The 21,525-nt window shown below is 51.0% G+C and overlaps 1 protein-coding gene across 2 annotated transcripts in view; it reads left to right on the top strand.

Moving 5' to 3' along the window:
* The window catches only part of Plcg2 (phospholipase C gamma 2), a 132,485-nt gene that overhangs the window by 95,868 nt on the left and 15,092 nt on the right, over window positions 1-21,525 (top strand). For both annotated transcript variants that reach the window (XM_078032730.1, XM_078032729.1), the window contains exons 23-31: window positions 1,888-1,984; window positions 3,197-3,263; window positions 4,860-5,017; window positions 8,363-8,465; window positions 9,610-9,819; window positions 11,595-11,740; window positions 12,496-12,610; window positions 13,400-13,567; window positions 17,633-17,721. In XM_078032730.1, coding sequence (XP_077888856.1) covers window positions 1,888-1,984; window positions 3,197-3,263; window positions 4,860-5,017; window positions 8,363-8,465; window positions 9,610-9,819; window positions 11,595-11,740; window positions 12,496-12,610; window positions 13,400-13,567; window positions 17,633-17,721 — 1,153 coding nt within the window. The remainder of the gene's footprint in view (window positions 1-1,887; window positions 1,985-3,196; window positions 3,264-4,859; window positions 5,018-8,362; window positions 8,466-9,609; window positions 9,820-11,594; window positions 11,741-12,495; window positions 12,611-13,399; window positions 13,568-17,632; window positions 17,722-21,525) is intronic.

Genomic DNA, 21,525 nt, shown 5'->3' on the forward strand with positions numbered 1-21,525 from the left:
TGATGGTGAGTTCTGTTGGCACCTGTTTTTTCATGGATGAGGAAACTGAGGCACAGAGAAGTGTAGTAAGTTGTCCAGGATCACACAGAAGGTGATTATAGGGTCCACACTCTAGTTTCATGAGAGTGAGGCCTTTCTCTGGTCTTGAGCAAGGGACCTCAGTCCAGGGATTTTCAAATTTGTTTTAAAGCCAGGAGAACCCTCACTCCAAACCGTTACTTGGTTACCCAGAATAAAAATCAGGTAACAGTGGAGTTCCCTGTGGAGTGAGGGTTTGGAGCTGTCCTGCAGATGGCTCTGTCCCTGCTGCAGCTCCTGCTTGGCAACAGTGTTGTCTGCCTGCCTCTCCCAAAGCAGGACTTGGCTTTGCTGGGGTCCCTCCCCTCCAAGTGGCACAACCAGAATTTGGTCTCCTGGGGCTGCGGGTGCTCCCCATGATGCTCCTGAACTTACCTCTGTGGGAGTCCCAGTTCTCACTGTGGGCAGATGATGGACTTCTGTGGAGGTGGGGGTACAGCCCAGATAATGACCCCAACTCAGTTCTCCAATTCCAAGGCTTTGGAATGAATGAAGAGATTGGCGTGAGTTCCTTTGGCAAGGGGCCGTGGGTAAGCTGCCCACCAAGGTGTCACTTCTGACTCCTTGATGGCCATAGCGCCACCTATTGTTGGACCAACTTTTCTTCATCCTACCAGACTAGTTGCTGCAGAGCCAGGGGCACCAAATAATTTATGTCGCAACAGAGATAACTTTTGAGAGTGAAGGGAATGCTATTGCTAATAATTATACCTGGCAGCAGGTGGCGCTGCTCAGTCCTAGGCAGACGGTTCATGTGGTCACCTTAGATACAGGGTGAACTTGACTGCCTTTTCCTGAGATGGGTGTGGAGAAATGAAGGGGAGGAGGGTGTGGAATAGGCTGAGAGCTGGCAGTCACTAGGCCATCGGTACCATCCGTCTTCACTCTGCCTGTCCAGGCCCAAAATCAAAGTGCTTCCTGTCACCACAGAAGAGATTTGATCAGCATCAAGAAAGGTCTCGAATAGTGGGGAGGTAGATCCAAGGTCCCCCTGCTGACAGCTGGTGGCCGAGTCTGAGGGTCCAGTAGGAGAAAGGTGCACATGAAGGGCCCGGTGGTGTGGCAGGGCAGACAGGCTGCCTGGAGACGCCAAGCTGGAGTCCCCGAGTCCCAGGGTGATACTGTGTTGGGCTCTGATGGCCAGACTGGAGTCGGGGTCCTGGAGGCTTGGAGGAGGTGCCATGTGGCATAGTCAGAGGTCCATGTTGGCACAAGCCCCCTGGCTGTAGGATGGCCAAGCTACGAGAGGAGGCCTGCCCCCCTGAAGAGACTTGGGAGAATGTGCGGTACCAAAGTCTGAGGGTCTGGCTGGACCACAGGTGTCCTCGGCATCACATGGGAGCAGTGCTTCAGCTGAGGGGACAGGGACCTACTCGTCCCATTCTACACAGTTGTGGTGAAGCTGGCATTTGATTCAGGGCTGTCTGGCTCCAGAACATTCCTCGTATGGTTTTTATGTCTACATTTGCAGCCCTTCCTGAAACAGGGTGGGCGCCAGCCAGAGAGGGTGGGTGGTCTGCGGCTTCCACTGAAGCATAGGAGCGCCTGACTTTCCGCGTCTTGGACCCACCATCAGCATGGTTGCAACGAGGAGAGCAGCGAGCTCCCAGCAACTCGCTGGTGATTAAAACAGGAGGCAGAAGCTGCCTTTGAAATCCTCTGCTGTCACATAATGACAGCCCCCTCTGGTCACTTGGCCAGTTGCCGCTTTTCCCCATCACAGCCAGCCAGCAGCTGGGATCTAAAGAGCAGTAATGGATTATTAATACCCGCGGGCGAAGGCTCTTGATGCCCTCTGCTTTTATCCAGGTGGAAGGGAGACTATGGCACCAGAATCCAGCAGTACTTCCCGTCCAACTACGTCGAGGACATTTCAACAGTTGATGTTGAGGAACTGGAAAAGCAGGTGAGTCCTGCCGTCCATCATCCTGCCTATGCTGTTTTTTGGGGAGTCCGGAGCCATCGTGGGGGGGTGAATTTTGACGCGTGCTGGTTGTAGTTTCTGAGATTTGGAATGGGGAAGACAGGGTGACATGGAAATTGGGACTGAACCCAAGTTGTCATGGGTGGAATTCGCTGTGACGAGCCAGTCTTACTTTAATCAGGCGGTGCTGGGCTGGAGGCTCTGAATAGGCAGAGAATTCCCACGGGAGGGAAAGTGGCCAAACAGGGATTCTGCCCTTTGCTTCAAGCAGTTTGCCAGTGGAAATCATTGAGCTTGGGCAGCCAGACGTGCAGAGCGGGCTTGATGTGAGGAGTGTGGTGGGCCCCGCTGGTCGGGGAGAGGTCCTCGTGTGGCTTTGCCAGCTGGGTTTCTGTTCCCCAGCCTCTGCCTTGTGCCCAGAGGCTCAGGGAACAGCCACTTTGACTGCACCAGGGTGACATCTTCCTGATGAGGACTGTAGGGACCCAGAGCATTTATTTCCTAAGGGAGGTGGGAAAATCTGGAAGGGCTTCCTAGAAGAAGGGACATGGGAGGTGGGCTAAGCACAGAGGGGGCTGGTGAGAGCTCCTGCTGAGGTGCAGCCCTCTTACCATATGGGTCCTGTGTCACTCCTGCCTACAGTCAGTGTGAGCCTGGTGGGGAACGGTGGGGCGGTGTAACCACCCGGTGGGTTTTCAGGTCTGCCCTCTCTCCTGGCAACAAGATGGTCTCTGTCTCAGCTGGACGCTGGAGGGTGTGGGTGTGCAGTGGCCGGGAGAGCCAGCTGGCGGGGGCAACCAGGGCTTGGAAAGATCAGAGCATAGCTGTTGCTCCCATAGGCCCTGGGAAGCTGCAGAGGGTTCTCGAGCTGGGTGTCGTAGGCCACAGGGTCCCATTCACAGTATTGTCAGATAATGGGTCTAGGGCGTGTTTTGAAATCTGTTCTAGGAGTCACAGGCCTTGTTTTTATGGATGGGGAAAATGAAATGCTGACCCTGTGGCTCCTGCTCACCACTCGGTCCCCTTCATCTCCGAGCTTCGTTATTTAGCTCTCCCGGTGGACCGGTCCTGTAATGAAAACGCATTTTAAACGATTCCACAGGCAGTGTCTGCTAAACGGTGTGCTTTGGAAACCGGTTGTCTTTTTATTATTCTTGTTACGACTACCGTGAGTTATGTCTTGTTTCTTCACAGATTATTGAAGACAATCCCTTAGGGTCTCTTTGCAGAGGAATCTTGGACCTCAATACCTACAATGTTGGTACGTGCACGCATTGTCTTAGCAAGTCCCCCAAGGCCTGACCCTGGAACCACCCCAGGCAGACGCTGGCCCTGTGCAGTGGGCACTGATGTCGGCTCCTGCCCTGCATGAAGCCTGGTGCATCTGGGCTGGGCTGGGCTGGGCTGGTCAGTGATGCGGATGGACCCAGCCAGGCAGTGGGTGCTGAAGTGGAGTCTGACCCGATAAGCTCTTGATGAGTATTAGCTGCTGTCCCCAACGTCATCGTCATTATTTCGGGAACTGGCTTTTGAAGCTGTTGGCCAGGCCCAGATGAAACGCGGGGTCAGGAGGCTGGGCTTCTAAGGTCAGATCTGCAACTTTGTCGCTATGAGATGGCATCCTGACACTTTTCTCTGTTCAGCCAGGGACCAGGAAACCAAGACTGCCCACAGGGGGTCTGGGGCGAGGGGGAAGTGAGGGTGTGGCCCAGGCGCGGGCTTGTGCTGTGGTGGCAGGGTTGGATCTGCATGGGCTGCTGGGGCTGGAGCTGGCCTGTATTTAGGGGGCAGGTCGCAGCTCCCTCAAAGCGGGGTGCAGGCAGCGAGAGACCTTCTGGGCCGAGGGCCTGGTAGCTTCCCTCTGCTGGAGCACACTGGTTTGTCAGCCTGGGCTTGCTCCCCACAAGGCCCTCCCTGGGGAGGCCTGGTCCCCGAGGGCTCAGAGGACAGTGTCCCAGCACTTTGCTTTCTGCCTGCATCACTTGGTTCTGGTTTCCCCTGGCAACAATCCAGTAGGGTGGCCGGGTACAGGAGTTTTTGCTGCCCTTGCCAGATGACAGAACCGAGCTCCTTAGTGACCACCACACCTCAGGTCCCAAGGTGAGCTCCTAGGTGCACAGGGCTGGGGGAACTCCCCTTCACGCCCCAACACCCTGGAGCATCTGCCTCCCCTCCTGCAGAGCAGAGGCATGAAGTAGGGAGGTCTGATCTTGCCTCTGCCACCTGTGTGGCCTCAGTTTCGTCTCCTTAAAACGGACAACAAGGTAGTGGTGCCCCATGAGGCTGAGATGAGGACTGAGCAAGACACAGTGTGTGTCACTGCTGAGAGTATCGCCTGGCAGCCAGGAGCTCAGAAATCTTAGAGCTGATCTTTTTAGGCAGGTCATCTCCCCCTCATAACTATAGGTTTCTTTTCTGTAAACACGTTCTCCGTGGAGGCCTCTCTAGGCCTCTGCTCGCTGGCTGATGCTGATGCTTTGCTGTGCTTCACCGCCCTGGTGTCTGCCTCCATGTCTCTGTGCTCCTGCATCTGAGTCCAGGTCTCCCCCTCCTGTCTCTTAATGGAAAACCAGTCCTTGGATTTAGGGTTTACCCCAAACCCAGATGTCTCAGCTTGGGATCCCTCACCGAGCACATCTATTTCTAAATAAGGTCGGGTTCTCGGGGACTGGGCACTTGACGTTGTTGGGACACCACTGCTGAACCCACTAGCCACCTTGGGGCAGGACGTGTGTCGTCCAGTCAGTGCCAGGACAGCCTGCAGAGGTGGCTCGGGGTGGTTCCTGGGAAATGTCTCGGGCAGCGTGCGGTCTGCTCTTCGGGGCTTCTAACGGGCCTTCCTCTCCATCCCCCGCAGTGAAAGCCCCGCAGGGGAAGAACCAGAAGTCTTTTGTCTTCATCCTGGAGCCCAAGAAGCAGGGTGACCCTCCTGTGGAGTTCGCCACGGACAGGGTGGAGGAGCTTTTTGAGTGGTTTCAGAGCATCCGAGAGATCACCTGGAAGATCGACACCAAGGTAGGCCTCTGCTCACCTGGGTGCATGGTGACAGGCAGGGACACTTGAGGTCCCTGGGAAGCTGGGCCCCGTCTGAGCTTTCAGAAGACTTGGCGTGTGCAGCGTCGCCCCTGCCAACATAGCCTACCCAGGAGGTATCGCCTTCCTCGTCCCCGTTTCCTGGTCCTGGGCATCTTTCAAAGCAGCCTAGATCCTTCCACAGCCAGCGATCATGGAGCTCTCCTCCCTGGAACGCAGGGGTGACCAAGACCCACCCTATGGCACATCGTCTTCTAGATGGGAATGGGCTTTTTTGGGTTCTTCTGAGCATCAGAACCTGGCTGGAGGGTTTTGGGGTCCTGGGTAGGGACAGCAGGCTTGGAGTCGGGCAGGCTGGACTTTGAATCCTGGCAGGGTTGAACACTGGGCCTCGGCTTTCTTGTCTGCAGAACGAGGAGCCAAATACCTGACTGGTACGATGAGGTGAGGTAGTGACCGCAGTCCATGATGTCCTTGGACATCTCTGTGCCAGGATGACGTGGCAGGGCTGCCACGTCTCAGGGATGGCATGAGGTGCTCTGCTCTTTCTTGTGGCTACTTTCTTGCTTCTGAGGAAGATCTCAACCTCTCCAGTCCCCCATGATCTCGGGATGCAGTCCATTCTTGCTCCTCCAAAGTACTTGGAGTGCCCACCTGCCAGCAGTCTGGTAGCCCCTTTCCCTGGTCCTTGGCCACCAGGGGTCTGCCGATTCACCATTTCTGCAGGGCAGTTTCTGTCTTCAGAAGGCCTGCCACTTTTCCCTGTCCTAGAAATTCAGGGGCCTTGTCACACCACCCCTAGGCACTTGGGTGACCTGTGAGCTTGTGGCCAGCAAGTCAGCTTGTTCGCACATTCCCTGATAGGGACATCTCATCTGTCCCCTAGTTACTCAGGTTGGGGGCGCCACCCCCCTGAGGTTCATTTGAAAAATCATCCCTACCCAGGTGTGTCCTTGCTGGCTCGCTGTCCTGTGATCTGTGTGGTGCCACCTGATGGCACGTCCCTTCCTGAGCAGGTTCTGGTTGGTCTGGGTCCTCTAGCTGAGGATGGAGAAAGCCAGCCTGCGAGTCCGTCCCCAGCACCAGCCTCCTGAAGGAATGCCTCCGTGTGGGCTGGTGCCTGTGCTTGGCGCCTCCTGGAGAAGAGTGTGGCTTCACTTGAGGTGCCCTGGCCCCTCCTTCTCGTGTCCGTGAAGTTTTCTGAAATTGAGCCTAGCTCTTCAAGGCTGCTTTCTGCTGCCTTTGATCTGTATCCTCTGTAATTGGATTTTACATTTGCTAAAATTTCGTGAGGACAATCTTAGTCTTCTTATTACATTGAGGGTTAAAAAAACAGGAGTCGGCAGAGTTGACCGCGTTCTGGCTCCGACACAAGCCACCCTGTGTGAGGGGCTGGTGTGGGTCTGAGGGGCAAGGCCCATCCCGACCCTCGAAGCCTCGCTCCTGAGCAGGCCTCACGGCTGCCTGGGGGCCAGCTCAGGCGTCTGTCTGTACGTGATTTCTGCCATCTGTCCACACTTCGAGGTGGCCCAGTGGGCAGCACCTTCAGTGCAGAGCGACATTAAGCAATTTTGAAGAAGCAACTGGCATTTCCTCTTGAGCTGGTGTGGTCCTGTGAGCCTGAAAATGGAGTAAAGTCCCTACTTGTCATAGCTGGGCTCCAGGGACATATTCCAGAAGCCCACCTATGTGTGGCACGCCTACTCACCTTTGCCTCAGCTGACGACAGGGTTGCTTAGAACAAACGGTATTATTGTTGGGGTGTCCTGTACCCCCACACACTCACAGTGAAGATCGTGCACCAGGAGTGCAGAGCCGGGCTGATGAGGACTAGCGAGCTGAGGTTTGGGAAGGTCCTCGTCTCCTGGGAGCATTTGGCTCTAGGTGGGCTGATGTCTTAAGAAGTCACGGTGTGCTCCACGCCTACTTCCCTCCTCTGGTTGCTTTGTACCCAGGACTCCTGTGAAGCACGGGAAGGGCTGGTGAGGGTCGGGCTGGGTAGAGGAGCTGGGGCGTTTCCTCACGTGCGGACCTGGCATTGCCAGAGCCTGCTGCTTGCTCACCTGCCTAGGGAGGTGCCTCCTGGGGCCACGTGGCCCCCATTACTGATCCATGAGGCTTCCTCGTTTAATTCCTACAATGGCCCGGGAGGGAGCATTCCTGTGAGCTTCATTTTACAGTGAGGGGATCTGAGGCTCAGAGACTGTAGGATTTGCCCAGGTGACCCAGTAATTCTCAGGGCCTGGTTTCCCCTTTCCACCGCTGTAACCACCTGAGCACGTGCTGTCTGCAGGGCCCTCCTGCCGAGGGACTCCCCTAGGGGGTCACCATCTGCACATTAGCATGAAGGCAGGACAATGGAAGAGATGGTCAAGGCTGAGCCTGGCAGAAGCTGGCTGGGGCAGAGAGGCGTGGATGCCTTCAGGAGGGCCAGGTCCCTTCCCCATGAAGGCTTCCCAGAAAAGGGAGGACTTGGATAGGTCCAGGAGAGCTCTGCTGGACAGGCCCAGGAGCCACCAAGGGGTGAGGAGTCTGAGGGTGCTGCTGGGGCTTGGGGACTGGCTGTGAACTGTGGTGCTAGATGTAGGGGCAGTTTAGTGACATCTTCTCCAGGGACTTTGGGTCCCTGCTCTTAAGCATCTGGTCTTGACATCAGCTGGCTGCATTTACTCGGGTGAGCTGTTTAACCTCTCTGTGTACATGGCGATAATTTCTGCTTCTTGACATTTGTGGATCAAATAATATCCATCATGCCTGGAGCTGAGCACCACCCCATGGTGACTGTATTAAATATTCTCTTACGGTTCCTCCAGGCCAGGGAAAGGCTGATAGAATCTGAGGGGTCAGGTGTGGGGTGAAGTGAGCAGCTCATCCTTACCTGGGTAGAGTTAGATCGAGCAGTGGACCTTCTGGGAAATGCTGCCTGGGCCCTGGGGAGAAAGGAGAGCCCTCTGGATGGAGCCAGGATAGGCGGAGCTGGAGGCACGTGTGCTGGAGCTGGCCCACAGGGTGCACAGAGATCTGGAATTGATGAACTACCACTGGTTTCAGGGGAGGGGTGGGGTGAAAGGCAAGAAAAGAGAGGTAGTGTCAAAGAGGTGTCCCCCCTGCCAGCCAGGCCCCCATCTACTTGTGAGAGCTGTGGCCAGGACTGGGCTGGACACCAAATCTGGGTGGAAGCTGCTTGTGGAGGAGGGGCAGGGTGTCTTCAGGACAAGAGAACATTCAGCTCCATGGAAGGTCTGAGCAGGCAGGAGGGGCCCAGTGGCTTGGGGTTGCTGGGGTGCAGTCTTGTGCCTGCAACTAAAGATGGTGGCGTTGGAACAGGAGAACAACCTGAAGTACTGGGAGAAGAACCAGTCCATTGCCATCGAGCTCTCGGACCTGGTCGTCTACTGCAAGCCCACCAGCAAGACCAAGGACAACTTGGGTAAGGCCCTCCCCGCGACTCCCTTGCCATGAGCAGGGCTCCCTGTGGAATCGGATGCTCCAGGGCAAAGCGTTTCCTGCTGGCTCTTGACTGCTCCTGGCAGAGGCCCGACTCCTTTGTCCTCGGCCCCTACCTGCTCGGAGGGCAGCCACTGTAAAAATGACCATGAATGTGGTGATTGAAAACAGCACACATCTGTGTCACACAGTCCTGGAGGCCAGACGTCTGAGGCCACTGTCACCAGGCCAAAACGAAGGTGCCAGGGGCTGCAGTCCTTCCAGACCCCCAGGGGGAGTCCATTTCCTGCTTTGCACAGCTTCTGGTGGCTTCTGGCCTTGGGCCTTCTCTTCCTTGTGAGCACAGCAGGCCCCCCTGGATGATCCAGCAGGGTCTCCCTGTTCCAAGCTCCTCAGCCGCATCTGCACTGTCCCTGCTGCCCTTTAACAGCTGATTCATAGGTTCTAGGTCCTGGGTGGGCCAGGGACCACTGTTCAGCCGACCTCGGAGAAATTACAAAGTGGATCTTCACTAAATTCTCCATAGCAGGCAGGTCCCAGCCCTCCAGGTCCAGGGGAAGATGCTGAAGTGCACGATGGGCCCGGCCAGGTATAGCCAGTTTCCTTCTGGTTGTCCCACCCCAACTGGGTGGAAGCAAGTGAGGTGTCACGTCCACACCCTCCCACCTCGCCTTTCCTTTTACCAGTCCAGGCACTCCTTCCCATCACATCCCGCCCACAGGCGGTACCATTTGGTTCTCACTCCTCCACGATGCGGGGTTTGTGCTACTTGTGTCTCTGGCATCCTGAGGAGAGAGCCCATCTCTGCATATTTCCTTCCCAAGACCTGCACCTTCCTGCTGCTGCCCACACACCTGCTCCTCGTTAGTGCTGTGTGCTTCAAGGATCTCGTAGTTTTAATCCCAAATTGTCATACATCTAGTATGAAAGATGAGGTTCCTTTTTATTGTGTGGGGCCCCCGAGGGAGGAGTCCACAGCAGCATTTCATCACTGCCCGAAGCGTCCTGTCGAGGGACTTCTGGCTACCTTTCACCACCTGAGCACCCACCCATGGCAGCAGGTATTAGGAAAATGTGCGAGTGAGACCTTCGAGAGTGAAGTGCCATCCACCCACCTCTGTCCACAGAAAACCCTGATTTCCGGGAAATCCGCTCTTTCGTGGAGACGAAGGCCGACAGCATCGTCAGACAGAAGCCCCTCGATCTCCTGAGGTATAACCAAAAGGGCCTGACCCGCGTCTACCCGAAGGGGCAGAGAGTTGACTCTTCAAACTACGATCCCTTCCGCCTGTGGCTGTGTGGCTCCCAGATGGTGGCACTCAACTTCCAGACCCCAGGTAACTGGAGGGCCGCCGGGGGCCAGATGGTGGCCGCATCATTCCAGGCAAAGTCAGCTGGGGGCCAGCGATGTGTCTTAGGAACCGCCAGGGCTCAACCAGAATGCCAGTGAACGCAGAGCCCAGCAGCTGACCCGAAGGGTGGCCACTGTGGCCACCGGCCGTGTGATCACGAGTCTAGCTTAAGAGAAGGAGCAGTCTTTGCTTATATAATGAAAAAGTCTAGGAGCTGACGTGTAGCTTCAGGCTCACAGAATCCAGGTGTGCAGTGGCCGTCTCGGGGGCTCCCTCCTCTTGGCCATCCCTCTTTGAGGACTTCATGCTCTCTCCCCGCTGGCGCGGTATTCAGCTGCTGGGGAAAACCAACACACACGGACTTAAATCACAGTGCTTTCCCTCCTTACATTCTCTTCATCGCCACTGAGTGGAACTGTCATCTACTTAACAAGCCTCCCATGGAGGTACATCTGGGCCATTGCCCATCCTTGGCTCTTAGAGGGAGCATTGCCTTTTGGACCCTCGAGTGAGCATCATTCAGATGCAGGTGCACATCTGTGGGGCAAGGGTCTCAGAAGGACTGGGTGGGGCACCCACACTTGTGTTCTCATTTGATAAGCTTTACCTGCAGAAAACCACTGAGCACCTGCGTGGGGTTGTGCCTGAGCTGAGACCCTTTGCAGACAGTGCCTCCCTAGAGACAGTGGAGAGGAACACAAATGGGTGAAAGTATGAATTCATGTTTTTGGCATAACTTCACCAGGGTCAGATATTTTTTTTTTTTGGTACTAAGGATTGAACCCAGGGGTGCTTAACCACTGAGCCACATACCAGCATGTTTTATTTTTGAGACAAGGTGTCACTAAGTTGCTGAAGCTGGCCTTGAACTTGCCATCCTCTTGCCTCAGCCTCCTGAGCCACTGGAATTACAGGTGTGTGCTATTGTACCCAGCACCAATGTAATTTTATTGAGCTTTTTAATTTTTGCCTGCTGATAAGTGAAAACTGATATTATCCTGTAGATAATTAAATCTGCTCTTGCAGGCATTTCTCCTACCAGTGATGATGTTAATCTATTTTTCACTTACTTAGGGAGAATTTGCATTTTTTTTATGCATTCCATTCATGTGATTTATCTAATGTGGTAGGTTTTTATAGCATATTTACCACAGCTCTTAAGAGGCTAAAGGTTTATATGTATTTATTTGCTTGTCATTTGAAGTAAAGTGATTTAACTTTTTTTTTATACTTGGGATTGAATCCAGTGGGGCTTTACTGCTGAGCTACATCCCTAGTCCTTTTTTAAATTTTGAGATAGAGTCTTACTACATTGCTGAGGCTGGCCTTGAACTTGCAATCCTTCTGCCTCACACTTCTGAGTCACTGGAATTACAGGCATGTGTCACCCCACCCAGCTAAAATGATTTCACTGTGATATAGTTTGTTTTTTCTTTGTAGATATTTTGAGCTTCCAATTTTTAGCCTTTTTTCCCTGTCGTCGTTTTGCAGTGCTAGGGATGGAAGACAGGGCTTTGCATATGCTAGGCAAGTGCACTAACCCTGAGCTACGCCCAGCCCTGTTTTAATCATCTATGGTCCTACTGTCATACTTGGAAAAGTGTTCCTACGACTCACATTGTCTTTTAAGTCACATACCTATTGGAATGACTGCCCCAAGTTGTCTAGGAGAGCGCTACACCGCTTCCCAGACAGCACCCCCAGCCCAGGGCCGTGTCCCTGAGCGGCCTTACATCGTGCTCGCTGGGCTGTCCTTGCAGATAAGTACATGCAGATGAACCACGCGCTGTTCTCGCTCAACGGGCGGACGGGCTACGTCCTACAGCCGGAGAGCATGCGGACAGAGAAGTACGATCCTATGCCACCCGAGTCGCAGAGGAAGATCCTGATGACTCTCACTGTCAAGGTAGAGCCCTCCCGGGGGCTGGGCCCATGCTGCACTGGAGGCCCAGAGGGCATCTGGGGGCTTGGTCCCCTCTAGAGTGCTGTCCTGGGAGGAGGGGATCTCCTTAAATCCAACCCAGTGACCTTCCCTGGTCCTCTACGGGAGAGGCATGAATCTCCCTGGGTGAGGTCAGCCTCTGGCCAGGAAGAGAGAGAAAGGCCATGTGGACATGTCATCAGGTCTCAACCCAGGAGAGCTTGTCCCCCTGTGGGCCAGTTTTAGGGGTCAAAGTTTTCTTAATTTAACCCAATTTTCAGACAATGTGTTGTTTTTTTCTAAGAGTTTTTGGAAAGTCGAGAAGTGGATTGCATTTCTCATGAGATTAAGGAAGAAAAAGTGAAATGCATGCCACCTAAGGTCTTTGCTTAATAGGGTGCCCTGCTCTCCTCTGCCCTGTCTGTTCTGGCGCACCCAGCCTCGGTAGGTGCCCACCTGTTGGGTCAGATGACAAGTGGCTTGGTTCAGACTTCTCCCACCTGGGAACCCCGCAACTCTCCACGTCACTTCCTTGTTTCCCAACGGGAAGCAGTGATGGTGGGCACTCTGGAGCCACACCCTAAGGGGTTGCTATGATTCTCCTGTGGACGAGGCTGGCTTTGAACTTGTGCAGCTGGACTCTAGACTCAAACAAAGCCCACGCCTGGCTGACATGTGGGACAGGCTCAGCTGCTCATGGGCGGACCCGGGGGATCAACCTGCTTACCTTGGTGTCCTAGGTTCTTGGTGCCCGCCATCTCCCCAAGCCTGGGCGCAGCATCGCTTGTCCCTTCGTAGAGGTGGAAGTCTGTGGAGCCGAGTATGACAATAGCAAGTTTAAGACGACGGTTGTGAGTGAGTAGCCTGGGCCTTTCCTGAAATGCCACCCAGTTGGATCACATGCACATGCTGTCCCCAGGGGACTCCAAGTGCACTTTGTGGTTTAGCCTTTTTCTGTGCCCCTCTTGTCCACCACAGGGAGGGGAGGGGAAAGGCAAGGCCACTTTCCTAGAGCACTGGACCTGGAGCCGGTGCTGTGCCTCTGCCTGCGGGAGCCGGGCGAGGGCTGGAAGGCAGGGCTTTCACTCTGCCTTGTGACACTAGGTGGGTTTCCTCTGCGACAACCCAGACCTGACACACCTGTGGATTGAAGGCTAAGAAGCAGAGTGGGGGACACATGTGGCTGACTTAGCACCATTCAGTCTAACTAGGGTAACCTCAGCCATAGAGGGCAGGAAGGACCTGTCAATTATGGGCCTTTTTAGAGCAGAATCACTGTCCCTGGCCAAAGGCAGCCTACTGCATGACTGGATACTGACCACGTGGCCTTTCTAGAGGTTAGGTCCTCCCTGTCAACTCTAGAACACGCTCTTCAGCGACCCCCAGCCCACTCCCCTTACTGGACAGAGGCCGCTTCTCACCCGCCTTTCTTCCAGCCGCTCCCATCACAGGAGGTGAGGTGGGAGATGTGCTCCCTTCCTCTGTCCCCGAGGGCCACACCCTCAACTGCGGCTTGCCCACTGGGAAAGAGGGGAAAAAACCAAACCTGAAGATGATGGCTGGGATCTTCTTGGATCTTGGTGCAGATGTGTTCCAGGAGGGCAGTGCGAATGCAGCCTCTGACGAGCTTTGGTCTCCTTGCAGATGACAATGGCCTCAGCCCTGTCTGGGCTCCATCGCAGGAGAAGGTGACATTTGAAATTTATGACCCAAACCTTGCATTCCTGCGCTTTGTGGTTTATGAGGAAGACATGTTCAGCGACCCCAACTTCCTGGCTCATGCCACGTACCCCATTAAAGGCATCAAATCAGGCAAGAGGCATTCTAATCAAGAAACTTAATTTGGGCCAGAATTGTTCTTTGATCTGTGCTGCTTGCTTTAAAAAGAATGAAAAAGCATTTTACCTGGTTTTGATTAAATTGGTGCAAAACTGATTGGGTGGCTTGGAGCTGGGACCCCTTTGAACATTTATTTCATCCACAGGTGGGAGGCAAAGGGTGAGATGGGGGGCTGTGTCCTTTAAGACTTTCATGTGCAAACTGGAGTATTTGTCTGTCATTGAACTGGTGCTGCTCCCTGAGCTCCCTGGCTGGGATTTAGTGACTGATGGAACTCAGTCTTAGGTCCAACTCTCCTGGCCTTCAGAACTCACCTTCCTCTTTTATAAAATTGGAGTGTTGTTAATTTTCCTTCATGGGTAGAGAAGGGTCATTTTGTGTTTGTCTGTGACCAGCTTGTAAGAACCTGGGTACTGAGACTGCCCATTGAGTCTCAAATGCTCAAGCTCCTCAATGCAGCTGCCAGAGTCCTGGTGGGCAGGGGCTGTGGCCCAGGAGCTCAGGGCTGATCTGTAAGATGGCTGTCCTTATGTGGAAGGCAGTTTCTCTAATCTCCTTTCCTGCGGGATTCTGTGTATGAGGTTTGACAACCAGGTGTCCACTAGATGTGGAATTTCTTCCTTGCCCTTCCTGGGTGTTTCTGATGAATGAGAGGTAAGATTGGAAACCCTCTTAAAGTCACTTTTCCCTCTTTTCTAAGAAAAATTTTTCAAGAGAAAGATGTTACTATCATTTTAGTCGTTTATATTAAAAAATACAGTCCCTTGGTGTTGTTGGGAAACTTGGGCCACTTATAGAACTGGACTGGGTGTTGTTATTAAACTTGGAACACATCACGTGTTCTTGAACTTCTCCTCGTCTTCGTTTCATAAATCTGGCCATTTCTTCCACTGGCTACTAGCCCAGCTTCTGAGTAGCAGGCATACTGGGGCCTCTAATCAGCCCAAGAATCTGCATGTTTGGCCAGCTCCTCAAGTGGCTTTTGGATGACACCGAGAAAACTGCGTGGGGCCCAGGCTGCCCATCTTACGCTGAGGATACCAGTCCCTAAGCAAGTAGACTGAACAAGCATTTCAGAAAATGTTTAAACCCTCTGATTTCATAATTTAATGCCTATTCATTTGTAAGTCCCAGAGGCCTGATATTTGGCAGCCCTTACTGGGTAACTTGCAGATCCTGTGAACTATTTTAAACCTAGCAGTTAAGCTGTGATGCTCTAACTTGCCATGTGCTTTGTTTGGATTAGCCTCATCAAGAAGGCTTAGGAATGAGGCAGGAGGTATAGATTTTGGTAAATCCTAACAGTCCTAATGCCATAATGGATTTCTTTTTATGCTAACTGTGCCTACCATTCCTGACCGTACTGCTACCCCTTGTTACTCTGATGTCCTCCTAAGGGATGGGGCAGGAGCCTGTACTCTCCCCCAGTCCCCTGGGGAAAGGTTAGAATGGATGGAATTTCCTCAGTGTCCCGGCCAAAGTACAGTCCACCTAGGCAATGACTAAATTGGAGATATAAAGAAAGAACAAAATCTCAAGGACGATTATAGATGTGACCCTCCCCTAATTGTGAGATACACCGGGGACCTCCTTACTCTCCTTGCCAGCTCCTAGTAGCACCTGATGCATCCATATTCATGGGAGGAATAAAACAAAATGAGTAGTGCCTCTGCGCACGAGGCATCGAGGGCCTTCTGAACTCGAAAATGAGCTTGGCACGATGTTGTGAAGGATGCATTTAAGCCTTTCACCAGCTGGGGCTCGGGGAGGAAGGAAACACCAGTTATTGCATTAGGCACCTTAATGTCTTTCTCTTTTAATCCTCATAGTAATCCTACGAAAGGGATTTTGTTGTGTTTGCCTTTAAAATCTGAGCACTTTGTGAATTAACTAGTTCAAGGTTGCAAGACCAGAGCTAGGACTCCCTCTCCCCCCCGATTCCTCCTATGCTGCCTCTTGAGTCCTCTTACTGCCACTGGGTGCTTAAAGCCCCAAACATTGTGACCTTATTTTAAAATATGTCATGATTTCTCTTTCCTCTGGGATATAACGAAAAAGAATAAAAATTCTATTTTTGGTGAAATTGAGAACACCTTTCATCATCCTTAACTCCAGTGTATGAGAAGAGCTCCCAGTGCATCATAGTGACAGTGGGCACTGAGCAGGATTCGGAGGTCTGGAGACAGCTGGTCTGGGGCAGAGCTCCTGCTGCTGGATTCAGAGGCACAGGTGGAGTGTCTGAGTGGCTTCCTGCTCGGAACCATGCTATTGGAGTGCACGGGGTACCTGACCGCCTCCTGGAGCACCCAACAGCATGTCAACACTAAACCGACTTCTTCCCTGTCATCAGTAGACTGTAGCTCATGGTAAATGCAGAATCTTAGGCCTCCAAGTCAGAATCTGCCTTTGAACAAAATTCTCAGGGACTCACATCTGGAGTAATGACAGCTGCAAGGTAGGAATTCTGTGATCTGCTATCCAGGCAGAAAATCCACAAGTCAACATCACCCATAAGGTAAAAACCAGAACCTCTCTACAGCAGAATCCAATGAGACCAATGTCCTCAGAATCCTACAGGGAAGACTGTGACCTGAGAATTTTATACCCACTCAAACTGTCACTCAACTGTAAAATCAAAGTCGGCTTTTGAAAATGTACAACTAAGAACATAACCAAGACATCCACAGTGAGCACTGTACAATTTAAGTTTGTGCATTTCATTATGTGTAAATTTTATATGAGAAGAACAATACAAAGTAATACTGGGCTCTGGTTAATGAGATGCATTAAGGGGAAACTGGTTGGGTAAATAGTGAAAGGTTAGTGGTAGAATCTAGGTGCGTGGTATACAAATGTTCCTTGTATTTTAACTTTTCTGCATATTTAAAAACATTTATGATAAAATGTTGGAAAAATATAACTAAGTCTCCTTTTGTGGGAGAATGATGGTTATAAAATGGAATGCAAATACCACAAATGATATGGGGGGGGAGGGGGGAGAAATGTTATCTTTACCCAAATTAGGGGAAGAGAAAGAAAGGTTGGGATGGGTACCTCTGCTCTCTTCCCGAGTGGCGGAAAGTGAGAGAGTCAGTTGATATTGTTAAAAAGTCATAAATTGATTGATAGAGCACATTTTGCACTGAGAAATGAGCCGAAACTTGGGGGGAAGAGTGTGGATTCCCTAGCTGGGCATTGCTCATCCTGGAGCATCAGTGAATAAATGTAATTAAAAAGCTTTGAAGACAAACCAGGGCCACAGAGTGGATCCCTAAATTAAGTTAAATGGAAACTTTAAGGTCCTATTCATTTGTGACTTAAAAGAAGCACAAACTCTGTGCACTGACCGTCTTGGGAAAGAGTTAACAATGGTTTGTTCTAGGAAGTGGAGCAACTGGGTGGGAGCGAGCTCTATTTTACTGTGCACTCTTTCATACTACTTAATTAAAACAAGGAAACCAACCCTCCCGATGAGCTGACTTAGACATTACTTAATGGGGTGAGAGGAGATTCAGCTCCAACTCCTCCCAATCCTAAGTAAAAAGAAACATTAAAAGGACTGTCAAACACAGGTCCTAATGGTAAACAGGGAATGGCTGCCAGAGGAGGATGATCAATACTGCCACGAGCTACCAAGGGACAGGAAGATTGGAAATCTTTAAAGATAAAACACACCCCCGCATCCCGTGCCTTGTAAAAGCCTATATGGAGGACAGGGGCTGTGGATTCATTGCTCCTTGGAGTCTTTAAGGAATTGAACCATAGCTGCAGTCACTCTAAAGTCAACACAGCGTGTTCTATGGGCTTTAATGCCTTCTGAATGAATCCTTTTCATTTCTAGATGGCAGACTTAACTTTGCTTCCCGTGTGGACCTGTCTGTCGAGACTTCTAGCCTCTATACCCAACTCTCAGGGGGTACTGTAGCCCCCGCATGGGGCACTGACCTCCCTGTTCTTGGGGCATATGATCTCTGGGTACCCCAAGAGGCCACGATCGGACATTAATTCCTGCCTTTGCATTTCCCCATCCTGTTGCAGGGTTTAGATCTGTTCCTCTGAAGAATGGGCACAGCGAGGACATCGAGCTGGCTTCCCTCCTGGTTTTCTGTGAGATGCGGCCCGTCCTGGTGAGTGGAGAAGCACCAGCGAGTCATGGGGGTGGAAGTGGCTCATGATCATTGTGGGCTGATGAGACTCAGCTAGCCCAAGCACGAGACGTCATAAAAGACGTCATCTAATTCTGCAGAGGTCCTGGGTCTTTCCTCCTAGCATTCTATTTCTCAGAGAATGCTGCACAATTCTGAGAATAGGCAGTGTAGTTGGACAGGTGATGATCCTTGGAAGTTCCTCAGCTGCCTTTCACCAAGAAGAACCTGGCTCTTCTAGAGAAGCTCATCTTTCTGGGGGTGCTTTTTTAATTGGTCTTGCGTCATCCCTTCAAAGGATCTGAGAATATCCAACAAGGATCCTCCTTGGCCAGTCCTGGGGAAGGAGCTACATGGATTCCCAGCTCCTTTTGCACCCCTCTACTACTGGAGGCGCCTTCTTTTTGGTCCCCTTGGTTTGCCAAAACTTTGGAGATTCTTGGGTCTCTCCTTTGAAGAACCAGTTTGGGTGGGCTTGGCAGAAGGGTCTTGGCCTCACTGAATGGCATTAAAGGATATGATAAGTTTTCTCAGGACAAAGGGGTTAAGAACAGAACACCAAACTCTGGGTAGATGGGGCTTGGGTTCGATGGTAGAAGACCTGGAGATATATTGTGATTCTGGAGCTTCAGAGTCTTTGTGGTGGCCTCTTCCATAGATGCAGACCCATGTATGGTAAATGGTTTTTATAATGCCTGATCTGTAGTCAGTGTTCCCCCAGGGTCTTCCCATCCATCACAAGACACAGAGCTCCACCAAGGGCCAGGTGAGTTCTTTGATCCCTCAAGTTCTCTTTGGCTAAGCTAACAAAACAAAACACACACACACACACATACACAAAAAAAAACTGTGGGCCTGGACCTCAGTGGTTGAGATGGGCTGGTCCTGCCCCCAGACACTCCTCGTATTTGTTCAACCTGTATTTTCTGGGTAGAGTCCATACCCTGTGGTGTTATTCTTTGGCTATAAGAACTAGCCAGTGATTTGGTAATTGCTGGTTTGACAACTTTCAGAATATAGCTGAAAGCCTTTAAATGGGGAAGGTGAGGGGTGCTTTTTAACGGCCATACTTATAGCCCGTGCAGTAAAAATTCATGAACTTGACTGAGAGGCGAGAACATCGGGCTGCTTTGCATAGCCGTTTCCCTGTGCTCAGTTTTTTTTTTCTGCAACCTTGGTAGTTTTCCACTCCATAGCATTTCAGAAGCATCGAGATGAAAGAGAATACAGACAGGAGCAGAGACATAAAGGCCCAGTGCCTGGGGCCAGAGACCCTCAGCCAGGGGCACGACTTTTTGTTGGTGTAAAGTAATCTCATGATGATGAAATTCTGTCTTAAGAGGATACAGGGATGTATAATAGAAACTCTCTTATCTTCAAACAGAATTTAAATGTTGAACTGTAATGTTTGTTGGAAACTAGTTTTCACTTGAACCTTAAATTATGGGCCAAAAAATCAACTGCCATGATTCTTTCTGTAATAGAAAGGCTTGGTCAGGAAAATTTATATAAAGACCTCCCCTCCCCGTACCAGGGCTAGTGAATTAGCCAACAGACCCTGCCTGGTTGAGAATTCCTAGTTCTTCAATTTCTCCTCTTTTGGAGTGAATCATGCATTTCTTAATTTATCATTGAGACTGGGGTATTTATTAAATCTATTGAAAGATTTAAGCCAGAATTCTTTTTTTGTATAAATGGTTTAAAGAAATTGCCACAAAACCCCAGCTTAGACTGTGGGGAGTGTGTATTTTTATAATTAGAGGGAGAGGGGGGCATGGACAGGGGTCTGTTTGCGTCCTTCATTTCTTAGTCATATATCTTCCTTATGTAGCACAATACAAAAATTCATGTTTACATGTACAGGAGCTGGTGGCACCCCCCCCCCCCCAAGACAACCCAAACTATATCTAGACAGGTTACTTGTTCCTTGGTGGCAAAGTCGCCACTGCTTTGAAGTGAGATTAGAAGCACTTTCATACTGTCACCCAGTCTTCACAAACACTCAGTGACATCAATGAACATGAGCTCTGTGTTCTTCCACGTCAGGCATTTGGGTGCCACCTGGTTACAACAAGGCCACCAAGCCTGTCTTTATGTGGTTTCCTTTTCTTTCAAGTCTGAATTATTTGCTTAGGACCCATTAATTTAGCGGGATGGTGGAACTGGGGCCCTCAACTGAAGCCTTGAGCAGGTAAGTGAAGGCCTTTGGTCTGGTTAAGCTGCCCCGTCCAGGTCCTGGACTCATCCCTCTGTGTCCTGGGGAGGGAACAGCGCTGCCCCTCTGTGCCCACCAAGCCCATCTGCAGAAAGGCCAGGTGATAGCGCTGGCTTGAGGTGGTGGTAGGAAAGTGTGTGCTGAGACTGCTCTGCAAAGCCTGTGTAAACAAGCCAGAACCGTATCATAAATAATTTAAGTGATTAGGTATCACCAGCAGCAGAGAAAATTAGTATATTTAAAAGAAACTCTTGTTTATCCAGATTTGCATTCCTTGATGAGGGAAGCTTAATGCACAGCGGCTGCTGGGGCTTTCTGTGGAAGCTCTCAGATCTGCTCTCTGAACACGTTGTTGTAGAGGGGTTGTCTGAGTGTGTGCGGATATCATTCAGCTGCTGGCTCTCGAGGTTTACTTAATCCTACATCTGTCACCTGGTTCTGTGCCACTCGCAGGTGCCATTTGGCATTTCCATCCACACTGAATGAGGGCCTTTCTTGGAAGTCAAACTGGGCTGCACTTGGTAGGCCCAGGCTCTCTCCTTGATGGCCAGGGCCGAACATCGTTTTATTTATCATTATATCCTCTGATGCCACGGAGAGACTTGGGTAAACAACCTCTAGCAAGATTTGTCTGAGCAAGTGATTGATCCAGTGAGGGCTGAGATGGAGTTTACTCATAAAACATTTGCTGAGACAGAGTTTAAAGCCCTAGAAAACTGTCAACAAGCACTTTAAGCCCCTTCTGAGGAAGCCATTTACATGTCACAATTACTTTATCAATTCTCAGTCCTTTACTTTGTTAGCTGTATATATGGTTTATACAGAGTATTTTTAGTACCATTTTATTACCTACTATATTTAATTTGAGAACTAGGGTAAAAAGGAGGAGGATGGGGAAAAAACCCATCAACAGCCATTATATAACCATTATTAGCACCCTGCTGTATTTCCTTTGCCTTGTAATTTTTTGCATATAATATTTCTGCAGTTGGATTCACGCATGTGCCCTCTTTCCACTTCACAGATGACCTTAAGCACTTTTTCTGTTAGGATTTTCAAAGCCATTGATGCCTGTTTGATCCGCTGAAGATCCTAATTCACTTAGCCACTCTCCCACCGATGGACAGTTCGGTTGTTGGCAGTTTATAAATAATAAAGTCCTCATGAACCATTTTTTTAATTAAAAATTATTCCCTAAGGCTAGATATTTAGTAATGGCATAATAGATCAAAGAAAAAAGGGCCATTTTCTGTGATACATGTTGAATTGTTCTCTGAAAGGTTGATGTTTTATATTCATTCTTGCCTTAATGGGAAGGGACCTCCACTCAACTGATCTAAACTGGTCAGATTCAGAAAAATAGGACTAGGCAAGGCAGGGAATCCTGAATGTCCTTCCTTATCCTCACAGTGGGCCAGCCTGCAGTGCTGGGGGTGTGCTGAGGACAGGACACTCGCTGCCTGGGGTTTCTCAGGTCTGGATCCTGTTGGAACATGGTTTGCTGGGTGCAAGTGCTGGAGAGGCTCAGTGCCAAGACCTATTGGTGGGGATTCCAGGCCAAGCAGATGTGT

The sequence above is a fragment of the Ictidomys tridecemlineatus genome, chromosome 15, assembly GCF_052094955.1.
Source record: "Ictidomys tridecemlineatus isolate mIctTri1 chromosome 15, mIctTri1.hap1, whole genome shotgun sequence".
Classification (NCBI taxonomy): Eukaryota; Metazoa; Chordata; class Mammalia; order Rodentia; family Sciuridae; genus Ictidomys; species Ictidomys tridecemlineatus.